The sequence below is a fragment of the Pseudorasbora parva genome, chromosome 6 (assembly GCF_024679245.1).
Source record: "Pseudorasbora parva isolate DD20220531a chromosome 6, ASM2467924v1, whole genome shotgun sequence".
Classification (NCBI taxonomy): domain Eukaryota; kingdom Metazoa; phylum Chordata; class Actinopteri; order Cypriniformes; family Gobionidae; genus Pseudorasbora; species Pseudorasbora parva.
Genome location: NC_090177.1, coordinates 38,386,646 through 38,400,194, shown reverse-complemented (window position 1 = coordinate 38,400,194; position 13,549 = coordinate 38,386,646). Strand labels below are relative to the sequence as shown.

At 45.9% G+C, this 13,549-nt stretch overlaps 1 protein-coding gene across 1 annotated transcript; it reads right to left on the bottom strand.

Moving 5' to 3' along the window:
* Window positions 1–2,413: 2,413 nt before the first annotated feature.
* Window positions 2,414–5,809, bottom strand: LOC137078988 (potassium voltage-gated channel subfamily A member 3). Its single transcript, XM_067446873.1, has one exon. It carries the CDS (start codon window positions 4,438–4,440, stop codon window positions 2,884–2,886), a length of 1,557 nt encoding a protein of 518 aa, XP_067302974.1. The 5' UTR covers window positions 4,441–5,809; the 3' UTR covers window positions 2,414–2,883.
* Window positions 5,810–13,549: the final 7,740 nt, after the last annotated feature.

The following is a 13,549-nucleotide window of genomic DNA, read 5'->3' as shown; positions in this document are numbered from 1 at the left end:
CTTTGTATCTTGTTATCTTATACTTTAAAACGCTGACATTAAAAGAAGAGAAATGCACAACTAAACTAAACTCGAACAAGAAGAAACAAACCAACAGAAAAGTATAACCATTTAGACTTTAAAGTATGACCTGCACATTAGTATTTAATATGCATAATAATAATAATGAATGTAGGATTCACCTGTTTCTTAAGACAAGGCCAGATATCCGTCCTATGCGCGTTTGGCGGAGATACAGCAGCCCCTTGTGAAGGATCAGTGTATCGCAGGCGCTCTGCTTCACACCATTCATGTTTTACTTCGGTGTGAGCCTGTTGGACAGTGTTTCTTCAACAACGATTCAGTGATGAAACAGTCACATGTATTGCACTTTATCATCCCAGTGTGTGGCTTGAGTCGGGGTCTTTTGAAGATAATACTCCAGTACAGTTAACCTATGATTGATCGTGGTATTGTTGTGGCCAGTTTTCACCAGTTCACAAAATCCAGCAAGAAAGCGAATCTTCAGCCAGATTTCAAAACATTCTGGCGGATTACTGAGGAAACCAAAAAAAAAAAAAAAAAAAGCCATGGCAACAATAGCGGGTTACTGGGGAACCTAGCGTCGCTATGGAGACTGCATCACTCCAACGTGATTAGAAGTATCCAGTCGAAAGCGCGTTCAGTCTCTGATCTTTCCCCTCCCTCTCGTCTTGAACTTCAGTGATCGGTACACATTAGTCTCTGGATTTGTGCTTGCATGATAACAATTTAGAATTCTTAGATGTGCACGGATAATAGCTTAAACGGAGAAAAAATTCACATTTAGCTGCATCTTATGCAATCTTTCACTGGTTGATATGGACAACACAACAGAAGCACACAAAATAAGACACTTATTCCAACAAGTGATATGTTATCTGAGCAACACGTGTCCGCGACGTAAGAAAATACGCAATACCTTTAAATAGGCTATCTTCTTTCATTAGCTATAATAAGCGCTTCCCTTCCTATTCTGGTGCGAATAAACTGGACTAAGTTTCCAGCAATGTAACATCAAAGTAGACTATGCGATGCAATGAGTGCATTCAATAGAATAGCTAATAACTTGTCACCGACGATATACTGATTCTGTGGCAAGCCGACTTAACATTTTTTCCTTAAACTAGTTTTGGTTTTATTTTAATATATATATATATATATATATATATATATATATATATATATATATATATATATATATATATATATATATATATATATACAGTTGTAATATACATATATATATATACACTGTAAAATTGACAAATAAGTTGGTCATATATTTTTACATTACTTTAACTTTTCAAATTAAGCAATTGTCACCTTTTTTTGTAAGTTATACAAAATGCAAATCTTTTTAAAGTCAGTTGAATGTTATTTAAGTTGAAATTACTTAAATAGCCATGTTGATTGTACTTAAAAAAATAAGGCAGTAGGCCTATTTATTTAAAAAAACAAAATTACATTGTAGTTTGTCATTAAAGGAATAGTTTACCCCAAAATGAACATTATGTCATTATTTACTCATCCTCTAGTGTTTCCAACCTGTGTGAATTACTTTCTTGAACACAAAAGAAGATATTTTGAAGAATGATGGTAACCAAACAGTTGACGAACCCCATTGACTTTCATAGTATTTTTTTTTAATTCGTATTATTTTCCTTACCATGAAAGCCAATGGGGTCCATCAACTGTTAATTTCCACGTATTCTTCAAAATATCTTATTTTGTGTTCAAGAAAGAAACTCATATAAGTTTGGAACAACTTAAACCCCTAGTAAATGATGATAGAGTTTTCATTTTTGGGCGAAGTGTCCCTTTAATAGGGACTGATCTTTTCAGTTTCACCAGTAAAGTATTCATTAGCTAATAATACTCATTATTTTGTAACTAGACACCAATTACGGTTAGTACTTACTATAGTAATAACAGTAAATTATGCATAATTACAAGTAACTAACCTTACACTAAACCCTAAATGTAAATAAGTACATGTAATTAATTAATATAATTAAGTACTTATCAGATTAAGTACAATGTAACTATACCTCACCTTGAAATAAAGTGTAATCAATAGTTTGTTTACTTTTCCGAGGATTGTTGCTGGCACTTCTAGTTCTTATTTATTAGATACTAATACTTATTTATATCTAATTTAATACAATTGTTTATTTTAAGGTGTCATTGTTACGGAGCAATTTACATACTGAGTAATATTAATGATTTGGTTGAGGTTTTGTTGCATGTGATTATGCATAATTTACTGTTGGTAAGTACATGTATGTAACAATGGCACTGTAAATAAAAGTGTTACCAGTTTTTTAATTCCATCTCTACGTGTCTTAAACTTGTCAGAATGTCTTCCATATAGTTCAAGTAAGATTTAAAAAAGAAAGAAAGTGACTAGCACACATGCTAGTCATAAGTGAATGGTTGATCTATTGACCCAATATAATTCAATTATAAATATTTTCAATTTGTTGCCAGAAATAACAGAATGATCACTGTTGGGATATGAGGGAATACTTGAACGTATTACTAGTGATAACAATTGTATACTACTTAAATGAAAAACAAATGCTAGTTTAAGGATTAAATGTGAAAGTAGCTTGCCACACACATATTGCCATATGAATGAATGTACCCTAAAGACTAATAGATTGAAAGCCGTTTGGGGCTTTCTCCTCACAGTACAATGGTTCAATCGGACAGGTGATAAACACTGCATGGGACTGGCGCGTTAAACATCGGGTAACCATTTCCTCTGCGTCCTGGAAATGGAGGGCGACACACTGAGCGCTTTACTGTCATGACATTAACCTACGGCGTTGCCATATCGCGCACTGACACGCGTCTAGAAGCCTAGACGTCCGTGAACATCTTTTTAATGTTCACACAGTTCTGGTTGTTCTGAGCTGGGAAGTTAGGCTGCTTGAACGCGCTGTTGATGCCCTCCTCAATGACCATGTACTCCGACTTGCTGAGCGACGACGTGCTGCGCGTCTTCTTCAGCTCCTCGGAGGAGGACAGGGGCTGACAGCTGCCGATGTGGAGGTACTGCGCCTGCTCCTCTCCCTCAGTCTCTCGGTGGTAAAAGTAGTTGAAGTTGGACACGATGACTGGCACTGGCAGAGCGATGGTTAACACGCCCGCGATCGCACACAGGGAGCCGACGATTTTGCCCCCTATGGTGACTGGGTGCATGTCGCCGTATCCCACGGTCGTCATGGTTACCACCGCCCACCAGAACGCATCAGGGATGCTGCTGAAGCCCGAGTCGGGATCGTCCGCCTCGGCGAAGTACACGGCGCTCGAGAATAGGATGACACCGATGAAGAGAAAAAATATCAACAAGCCCAGCTCGCGCATGCTGGCTTTGAGGGTTTGCCCCAGAATCTGGAGCCCTTTGGAGTGCCGCGAGAGTTTGAATATCCGGAACACGCGGACTAGTCTGATGACCCGGAGAATGGCCAAGGACATCGCCTGCTGGCCGTTGCCCTGCCTCTCCGCGAGCTCTGTCCCCAAAGTGATGAAGTAGGGTATGATGGCCACAATGTCAATGATGTTCATGATGTTCTTGGAGAACGTGGCTTTGCTCGGGCACGCGAAGAACCGGACGAGCAGTTCGAAAGAGAACCAGATGATGCAAAGGGTCTCGACGACAAAGAACGGGTCAGAGAAGGGGCTCGTGAAGTAAGGGAGAGTTCCGTTCGCTAGCGGGGCGACCGTCGTCGGGTCTTTGTCGTCCCGAAACTCGGGCAATGTCTCCAGACAAAAGATCACGATTGATATCAAAATGACCAGCACCGAGACGATCGCAATGCCCCTGGCCGGACCCGAGCTCTCCGGGTACTCAAACAGTAACCACACCTGTCGCTGAAACTCATTGGTGGGCAAAGGGCGCTCTTCCTCCTTAATAAAGCCCTCATCCTCTCGGAATTTCTCCATAGCTTCCTCGCCGAGCTCATAGAAGCGTATCTCCTCGGAGAAGATGTCAATGGGGACGTTCACGGGTCTCCGTATGCGCCCCCCTGACTGGTAGTAATACAAAATGGCATCGAAGCTCGGGCGATTCCTGTCAAAGAAATACTCGTTTCTCAGGGGGTCAAAGTAGCGCATTCTTTTCTTGGGGTCGCCGAGCAGAGTCTCTGGGAACTGGGACAGGGTTTTGAGCTGTGTCTCGAATCGCAAGCCCGAGATATTGATGACCACTCTCTCGCAACACTCGTGGTCCGGCTCGTAGCGCTCCAGCGACTGGTGCCCGGGCAGCGCCGCGGACTCCTCCAGCATGTTGTCGCAAGCAACAATTGTCATGGTGTCCTGCTCGTTTTCGGTGTATCCGTGGTTCACGAGGTTGTTGCCCCGGTGCTTGCTTGAGGAAGGCGGAGGCGAGTGGAGGAGGCTAAGGTGGTCGTCCATACAGCTGTTTAGGTGGAGGGGCAGTGGAAGCCGCGCCTCCTCCACAAGCTCCTGTCAGCCACAGCCGCCCGCCGCTGCCGCGCGTCCTCACTCTCGAATCGCTACTTTCTCAGTCCAGTCTTCCCGCCCACGGCGCGCGTACTGTGGGTTATAAACATGCCTGCTCCCGCCCCCGGCGCGCGGATGCTCATCACACATCTACACGGCGCCCAATCGGAAACCTGACAGACATAAACATGAACCCCAGACGCGCGTCACCGATGCCCACACTTTAGGGGAGGGGGTGTGGGAACGCGCATCGGCGACAAGTGCAAACGTTAGGCTACCTAAAATGAAAACCCTCATTGACATGTGTTGCAATACCTCATATGAATAGCCGGAGGTTAGTGTTTTATGCAACCTGTGCTACGCATGATGCGAATTATTCTGGAGAAGTTCATCGCGCAACAGTTCTTTTTTAAACACCAACATTTATATGCATAACTTGACATCTAAATCAATGGCGAAGTGATAAATGTCCGTTTTGTTAATGCGCTGTCCGATATTGATCCTAATTCTGTGATTTTTAGGTTACTGAAATAATCCGTTATGTCTTTTTTAGGACCTTTTAGTGGGTTGTTTTGACCTCCTTTAAAGTGTTGATCAAGCTTTAATTATCTGAGTCAGTTCACCCCTCATAATTCGCAAATATTGTTTAAATGTTATCAATAAATGCCTGTACGCGCTGCATTGGTTGTCTCTGACGCGCTTGGCATGCACATGTATCGATAAGGCGCGGACTTAGAATGTCAATGAGAGCATGTGTCCCCTCCCCACCCCCCTAAAGATGAAAGGACACGCTCCAACGTCACTGTGATTGGCATTTGGAGCGCAGCAGGGACTTCGTCTTTATGCAACCCCTCTCCACGTTGCATACGCGCAATGATGCATTATTTAATCGGAAATGGTGGAATTTGGATAACAACTATTAGATCAGACGTGTGAGAGGAGTTAGCAATGGATTCGTCGTAGATCAATAAATGTTATATTAAATGCTTCGTTCACACTCGTTCGATTTTGACGCCACAAGGCACGAGAATATCCAAAGCGTGTTGGTCACGTGCGCGACCTGCAGGGAAATATATAGGAGCTGTCCATAGTTCTGAAAAACAGAAGATTTACCCTTTAACCTGCTTACCCTACGGGTATCAAAAATAAAACAATGTTTGAAGTGTATCCAAAAAAGAAACATATACAAAGAAAAAAATAACAAATTAACTTAATAGTCAATGGGCGGATTATCATGTTGTCGGGATCCATCAAGTTATTCTTAAGTAAATTAAAATGCTTGTTATAAAGCCACTTGATTGGAAAGATGGAATTAAAAAAAACATTTATATAAAGTTCCCTTAATGAAGACTGCTTTTACTTCTAGTGCATCACTTGCTTGGAATGAGATTCAAAGATCATGGAAACTTAGTGTATTTATTTCAATCAATGAGTTTAATCTATATCTTAATAAAACTCTCCAAACTGTCTGCACTTGTTCTTAATCTTGTTTTATTGCTGGAAATGTGTTGTGTTGTGATTATTGTTTTATGTATGTTTAATTCCACTTTGATGGTTTTTATTTTGTTTTGTGTGTGCTGCTACTTTGGCCAGGGCTCATTTGTAAATGAGATATCTCTCTTAATGTGATTTTCTTCCCTGGTTAAATAATATTAGAGTCTGTTAAATATTAATGTTATGAGCTTTAAAAAGACTAGGTAAATTGAGGTATTCAAATTAAATATCTTCAAGAAAACTCAAAAATATTATCTATCTATCTATCTATCTATCTATCTATCTATCTATCTATCTATCTATCTATCTATCTATCTATCTATCTATCTATCTATCTATCTATCTATCTATCCGTCCATCTATCTATCTATCTGCCTGTCCATCTATCTGTCTGTCTGTCTGTCTGTCTGTCTGTCCATCTGTCTGTCTGTCTGTCCATCTATCTGTCCATCTGTCCGTCTGTCTGTCCATCTATCTGTCTGTCTGTCTGTCTGTCTGTCCGTCCGTCCGTCCGTCCGTCCGTCTGTCTGTCTGTCTGTCTGTCTGTCTGTCTGTCTTTCCGTCTATCTATCTATCTATCTATCTATCTATCTATCTATCTATCTATCTATCTATCTATCTATCTATCTATCTATCTATCTATCTATCTATCTATCTATCTATCTATCTATCTATCTATCTGTCTGTCTGTCCATCTATCTGTCCATCCGTCTGTCTGTCCATCTATCTGTCCATCTGTCTGTATGTCTGTCTGTCTGTCCATCTATCCGTCCATCTGTCTGTATGTCTGTCCATCTATCTCTGTCCATCTGTCTGTCTGTCTGTCTGTCTGTCTGTCTGTCTGTCTGTCTGTCTGTCTGTCTATCTATCTATCTATCTATCTATCTATCTATCTATCTATCTATCTGTCTGTCTGTCTGTCTGTCTGTCTTTCTGTCTGTCTGTCCATCTATCTGTTCATCTATCTGTTCATCTGTCTGTCTGTCTGTCTGTCCATCTATCTGTCCATCTGTCCATCTATCCGTCCATCTGTCTGTATGTCTGTCTGTCTGTCCATCTATCTGTCCATCTGCCTGTCTGTCTATCTATCTATCTATCTATCTATCTATCTATCTATCTATCTATCTATCTATCTATCTATCTATCTATCTATCTATCTATCCATCCATCCATCCATCCATCCATCCATCCATCCATCCATCCATCCATCCATCCATCCATCCATCCATCTATCTATCTATCTATCTATCTATCTATCTATCTATCTATCTATCTATCTATCTATCTATCTATCTATCTATCAGATTGCATGTGTTATAGGTGAACCTCCCACAGGTCCAAATGTGTCAGTATGAGGGAGGCAGAGCTTGTCTTTGTTTGTTTGATTCTGTGTCTTCTTCTCTCACTCACTGGACGGTTTCCCAGAATCCGCACACTTCTCGGAGCACTCAGGGATTGTTCCTTTTAACACACAAAATGATTCAACAGCAGAGCACATTACCCTGGATATTTAAAAGACAAGCAGCTCCTCTGCCTGCTGTCTGTAGTCTGGCTTTTTGGTTGTTGTTATTTTTTTTACATTTTATTTTACATTTAAAGTCCAAGGTCCAAAGATGACAGCCAAACCTGTACAGACGCATATGAAGTAGTTTTTGTCCTGTGCACTGAAAGCCGCAGGCCATGGGAATTGACACTGATGTGAAGCTGCAGTGTTTTGAAAAGTACTTATAATAGACTGTGAATTAATTTTAAATGTTTGGGCCATTTCATTCTTTTTATCCTTTGCACATCAAACAATAAGGGCAGACAAATGTTTCTGTATAATTACTTGCATTGACCCAACATGTCTATTATGTCTGTGTACATTGGCTTTTGTGTCATATCTACTTCTATTGCTCAAATGTTTAACTTCAGTCTTTGTGATGTTTATCATACATCACGTGAACATATTGTCAATCAACGTGTTCTTACACAATCACTGCATGTTGCCATCCACCCTTGTTTGAGGTGAGATTATGGGGTCTAGATTAGAAGACTTCATTAGTGCTCTTATAATGGTTAGGTAATTGAATTCGCTTCTTCAAACTGTTCTCATTACATTGCACTGTCCTCCTACTCCTCCAGAGTCTTTTCTGTCTGCGCAGTTTGTCCTTGGGATTTCTTTACTCAACAGTCAGGCAAAACTGCCAGGCAAATGTGACACCTGCTTAAAGATGCACTGTAAAAAATTATTTAGAAAAAAGTTACGTGGTTGCCTTAAAAATTTGAGTTCATTGAAATTAAAATTTTGAGTTACTACAATGATTTATTTTAAAGATTCGACAAACTTTATTAAAATATTATTAAAAGATTTTGTAAGCATATTGGGTAATTGTGTGTGTGTTATTTCTGTTGACGCAGTGAAACATGCCAAATAGTGCTATTTTCATGATTTATCCCATTTTTTATGTGGTTCAGATACAATAATATTTTGAGTTTCTATTTATTAAACAAATTTCCTTCATTGTATCATCTCACATTTTTAATTTCAATAAACTCAAAAATTTAAGGCAACCAGGTAACTTACTTTTTTAAGTTAAACCAACAAAAATCAAAAAAAAAATTTACAGTGTGCGCTCACATACATGCAATTGAGTGATCTAGATGGATGCCAGGGCAAAAAGAGATTTCAGGGATTCTATCAATTTTAGGGATTTGTCTACCTTATGGCCCTGTTCACTTAAAGGGTTAGTTCACCCAAAAATGAAATTTATGTCATTAACTCCTTTCCCTAATGTCGTTCCTCACCCGTAAGACCTCCGTTCATCTTCAGAAAACAGTTTAAGATATGTTATATTTAGTCTGAGAGCGTATCTAAGTGTATGCACACTATACTGTCCATGTCCAGAAAGGGAATAAAAACATCATCACAGTAGTCCATATGAGACATCAGTGGGTTAATCAGAATCTCTTGAAGCATCAGAAATACATTTTGGACCAAAAATAACAAAAGCTACGACTTTATTCAGCATTGTCTTCTCTTCTGCGTTTGTGTTCAATCCTTAAATAAAGAGTCAAACGGTTATGAATCAGTGAATCGATCAATAATTCGGATTGCCAATGTTACGTGATTTCAGCAGTTTGGCAGTTTGACACGCGATCCAAATCATTGATCGATTCACTGATTCACAACCGTTTGAATCTTTATTTGAGAATTGAACACAAACAAGGAAGACAATGCTGAATAGTCGTGGTTTTTGATATTTTTGGATCAAAATATATTTTCGATGCTTCAAGAGATTCTCTTTAACCCACTGATGTCTCATATGGACTACTGTGATGATGTTTTTATTCCCTTTCTGGACATGGACAGTATAGTGTGCATACACTTAGATACGCTCTCGGACTAAATATAAAATATCTTAAACTGTGTGTGAAGATGAACGGAGGTCTTACGGGTGAGGAACGACATTAGGGTTATTAATGCCATCAATTTCATTTTTGGGTTTAATTAACCCTTTAAGGGACAGTTCACACTGAAATTAAAATACTGTCGTCATTTGCTCACGCTCATGTTGTTCAAACCTGCATGAGATTTTTTTTCTTTTACTGCTGAACACTAAAGAAGATGTTTTAAAGAATGTCCCTGTGGTGTGGCAAGCACTGGCCGGTGACGAGTGGTAATGAGTACCAGCTGCGAGACGCACCGGTCTCGTCTCGCGGCCAAGTGACGGGAGCATAAAAGGAGGAGCCAAGGCAGTGGAAGACGAGAGAGGACCAGGCCTGGACTTTATGTTATGTTTTGTTTACGTTTTATTGTGTTTTGCATCGTCCGTGAGGGGCTGCCCGCGGTTTTACTTTCGTTTTGTTTATTTATTTTGAATTAAAAAGTTGTTGAACGTTCGCCGGTTCCCGCCTCCTTCCTTCCAATCTACGAACATCGTTACAGTCTGTGACAAGTCTCCCGAGCTCTCATCAGCGTCGCCCTGGCAATTGATGGAAAACACCTGCACACGATCAGCACGGGCCGGATCGTCACAGCTGCAGGCCATCAGGCCCGGGCTTAAAAGCCTCGACTCTGGGACACCAGTGGGAGCACGATCTCCATGCAGCACTACGCTAACCTGTCTCTCTCTCTCTCACCCAGACTGCAGCCTGTGACGCTCCGGCCACCTCGCCGCACCCACGTCACCGCTAGCACCAGGGCACCCGGAAGAAGGACATTCACAGCGCACCTGCACCTAAACACATCACGTCTGTCAAATTTCACACTAATAAATCCACCCTCTGGGGGCTTTGCACCAATTCCATTGTTGCGTGATCCTTCACCCTGCCACACTGGTGGAGAATGCGGGCAAGAGCGTGAAGGATCACCAACCACCCCCTGAACACTGACCTTGTTTTTTTTCTCACCCACGCAGTCAACCGGATCGGAGAAAAAGGCGGCGCTCCTCCCCCATCATGGAAGACCTGCTAAAATGCCTTACCGAAGTGAGTCTGCGGCAGCAACAGATCACCGAGCATCTGGCGGCTCGCCAGCAAAAAGTTGAAGAGGAAGTCGCCGCTCTCCGCCTTGCCCCTGCCCAGCACGTTCCGCTGCCTGATCCGCGCGTCCGCGCCACCCAGATACTGCCAAAGTTAACCGGCCATGACGACATCGAGCTGTTCTTGCAGCTATTTGAGACCACGGCGGTTCGGGAGAACTGGGACCGGAGCGAATGGGCGCGGCTGCTGGGACCCCTGCTGACCGGTGAGGCACAACAAGCCTACTTTTCATTGCCCACTGAAAGGGCTGATAATTATGATGCATTAAAGAGAGAAATCCTCGGACGCCTCGGGCTGTCGTCCATCTCAGCAGCCCAATTGTTTCACGACTGGGAGTACAAGCCTCGTCGCCCAGCCCGCGCCCAGGCCGCTGAACTCTCCAGACTGTCCCGACACTGGCTGCTCGAAGGAACATCCACCGCGGGTCAGGTAGCGGAGCGTGTCACGATCGACCGTCTGCTCCGAGCTCTCCCACCGCCCACGAGGAGGGCGGTGGGAATGACGAATCCAACCTCCATCAGCGAGCTCGTCGAAGCCATCGAGTTGGCGGAGGCGGCGATGCACCGCGACCCTGGGGAGCGAGCGCCGTCTTTCCCCCGGAGGGTGGTCCAGGAGCGACGCGCGCCGGAAGGTACCCAGCGCGCAGTACACAGGCCTGCGGCTCCCGGCCCAATCGACGAGCCGATGCCCACGGAGGAACCGGTCCCACCGGTACGTACATGGTTGGCTGGCTGTGTCGTCCATCAAGAGCCGCCCCGCGGAGCCCCGCGATCGGAGGTGAAACTAAATGGGCGGCCAGTTCTGGCCCTTCTCGACTCGGGGAGCTCGGTCAGTCTCGTCCAGGCCGCCATCCTACCGCCCCAGAGGAACTCCAAGACCCAACTTCCGATCACCTGTGTACACGGCGACACTCGTTATGTCCCGGCCCGCCGAGTGACGATCTCCGCTGGCCCGGGCACCTGGCCGCTGGAAGTGGGAATTGTGAAGGACCTTCCCGTGGCCGTACTCCTCGGACGGGACTGGCCGGGTTTTGAAGAACTGCTGCAGACCTCCGCCCAGCCAGCCAGCCAGGCCGGGAGCCGCCCCCGAGAGCGGCGCGGTCGGAGAAGGAGGACGACCCAGGCCGCTCTGCTGGCGTCGGACAGCGGGAGAGATGGTGAGTCCCCCTCCCAAACTCCTAATGTCTTCTTTGATGTATTCCAACAGGTCCAGGGAGGGGGCTCCTTCGCGAAGGCCCAGTTGGAGGATGACCGCCTCAAGAACTGCTGGACTCAGGTCCGGGCAGTCGATGGCCAGGACCATCATCCAGCGCCCCATCCTCTCCCGCATTTCATCGTTCGGAACGGCCTGTTGTACTGTGTCGCCCAGCGGAGGGGGGAGGTCAAAGAGCTCCTCGTGGTGCCGAGGACCAAGACAGAAATGATCATGGAACTCGCCCATGGCCATCCAATGGCCGGTCACCTGGGAGTCGCCAACACCATCCAGCGGATCCGGGACCGGTTCCACTGGCCAGGCTTGGATGGGGAAGTGAAGCGTTTCTGTCAGGCCTGTCCCACCTGCCAACGGACCGCACCACGAGCGCCTCCCCCCAGCCCGCTCATTCCGCTTCCCATCATCGGGGTACCTTTCGAGCGAATCGGAATGGACCTGGTGGGGCCGTTGCCTAAGTCTGCCCGGGGACACGAGCACATCCTGGTGATCGTCGACTACGCCACCCGGTATCCAGAGGCAGTTCCCCTGAGGAAGGCCACGGCCAAAAACATCGCCCACGAGCTGTTCCTCCTCTGCACCCGAGTCGGCATCCCAGCGGAGATACTGACGGACCAAGGGACCCCCTTTATGTCCCGGCTGATGGCCGACCTCTGCCGGCTGCTGCAGGTAAAGCAACTCCGCACCACGGTATACCACCCACAGACAGACGGCCTCGTAGAACGGTTTAATCAAACCTTGAAGCAGATGCTCCGGCGTGTGGCAGCGGAAGATAAGAGAGACTGGGACCTGATGCTCCCATACGTCCTGTTCGGCATCAGGGAAGTGCCTCAAGCATCTACGGGATTCACCCCATTCGAGTTGCTCTTTGGCCGTCAGCCGAGGGGTCTTCTGGACGTGGCCCGTGAGGCCTGGGAACAGCAGCAGCCGGCACCTCTCCGCTCCGCCATTGAACACGTGAGAGAGATGCGTGAGCGGATCGAGAAGGTCATGCCATTAGTCCGGGAACACCTCACCAAGGCGCAGCAGTCCCAACAACAAAGGTACGACCGGGCGGCCCAGCCACGAGAGTTTCAACCAGGGGATCGAGTCCTGGTGCTGGTCCCCACCTCCACGTGCAAGTTCCTCGCGACCTGGCAAGGTCCGTACACCGTCGTGGAACGAGTGGGGCCCGTCAACTATCGGCTGCGCCAGCCGGGTCGCCGGCGAGAAGAGCAGCTATATCACGTTAACCTGCTGAAGAGGTGGGTGGGGACCCGAGAACAGCTCGCCGCGTTGGCTTCCGTCGATCCCCTGGTTGTAGACGTCGGGGACCATCTGGCGGCCGCCCAGAAGACGGAGTTGAACCATCTGGTCCGTCAGTTCTCTGATGTGTTCTCCACCCGTCCCGGGCAGACCAACGTCATCCAGCACGACATCCGAACGCCACCAGGGGTCATCGTGAGGCAGCGGCCCTATCGGGTCCCAGAGGCTCGGAGACAGGCCATCGAGGATGAAATTTGTGAGATGCTCAAGTTAGGGGTAATCGAACCATCCCGCAGCGCCTGGTCCAGCCCAATCGTCATGGTACCGAAGCCGGATGGCACCCTCCGGTTCTGTAACGACTTCCGCCGGCTCAACGAGGTCTCGGAGTTCGATGGCTACCCGATGCCCCGTGTCGACGAGCTACTGGAACGTCTGGGGAGGGCCCGGTACATCACGACACTCGACCTCACCAAAGGATACTGGCAAGTCCCCCTCACGAACTCCGCTAAGGAGAAAACGGCGTTCTCTACTCCAAGTGGGCACTGGCAATACCGGACCCTCCCCTTCGGCCTCCACGGGGCACCGGCGA

Bases quoted from the DNA above. Each gene is read 5' to 3' on its own strand.
- LOC137078988 (XM_067446873.1), bottom strand. From the start codon at position 4,440: ATGGACGACCACCTTAGCCTCCTCCACTCGCCTCCGCCTTCCTCAAGC.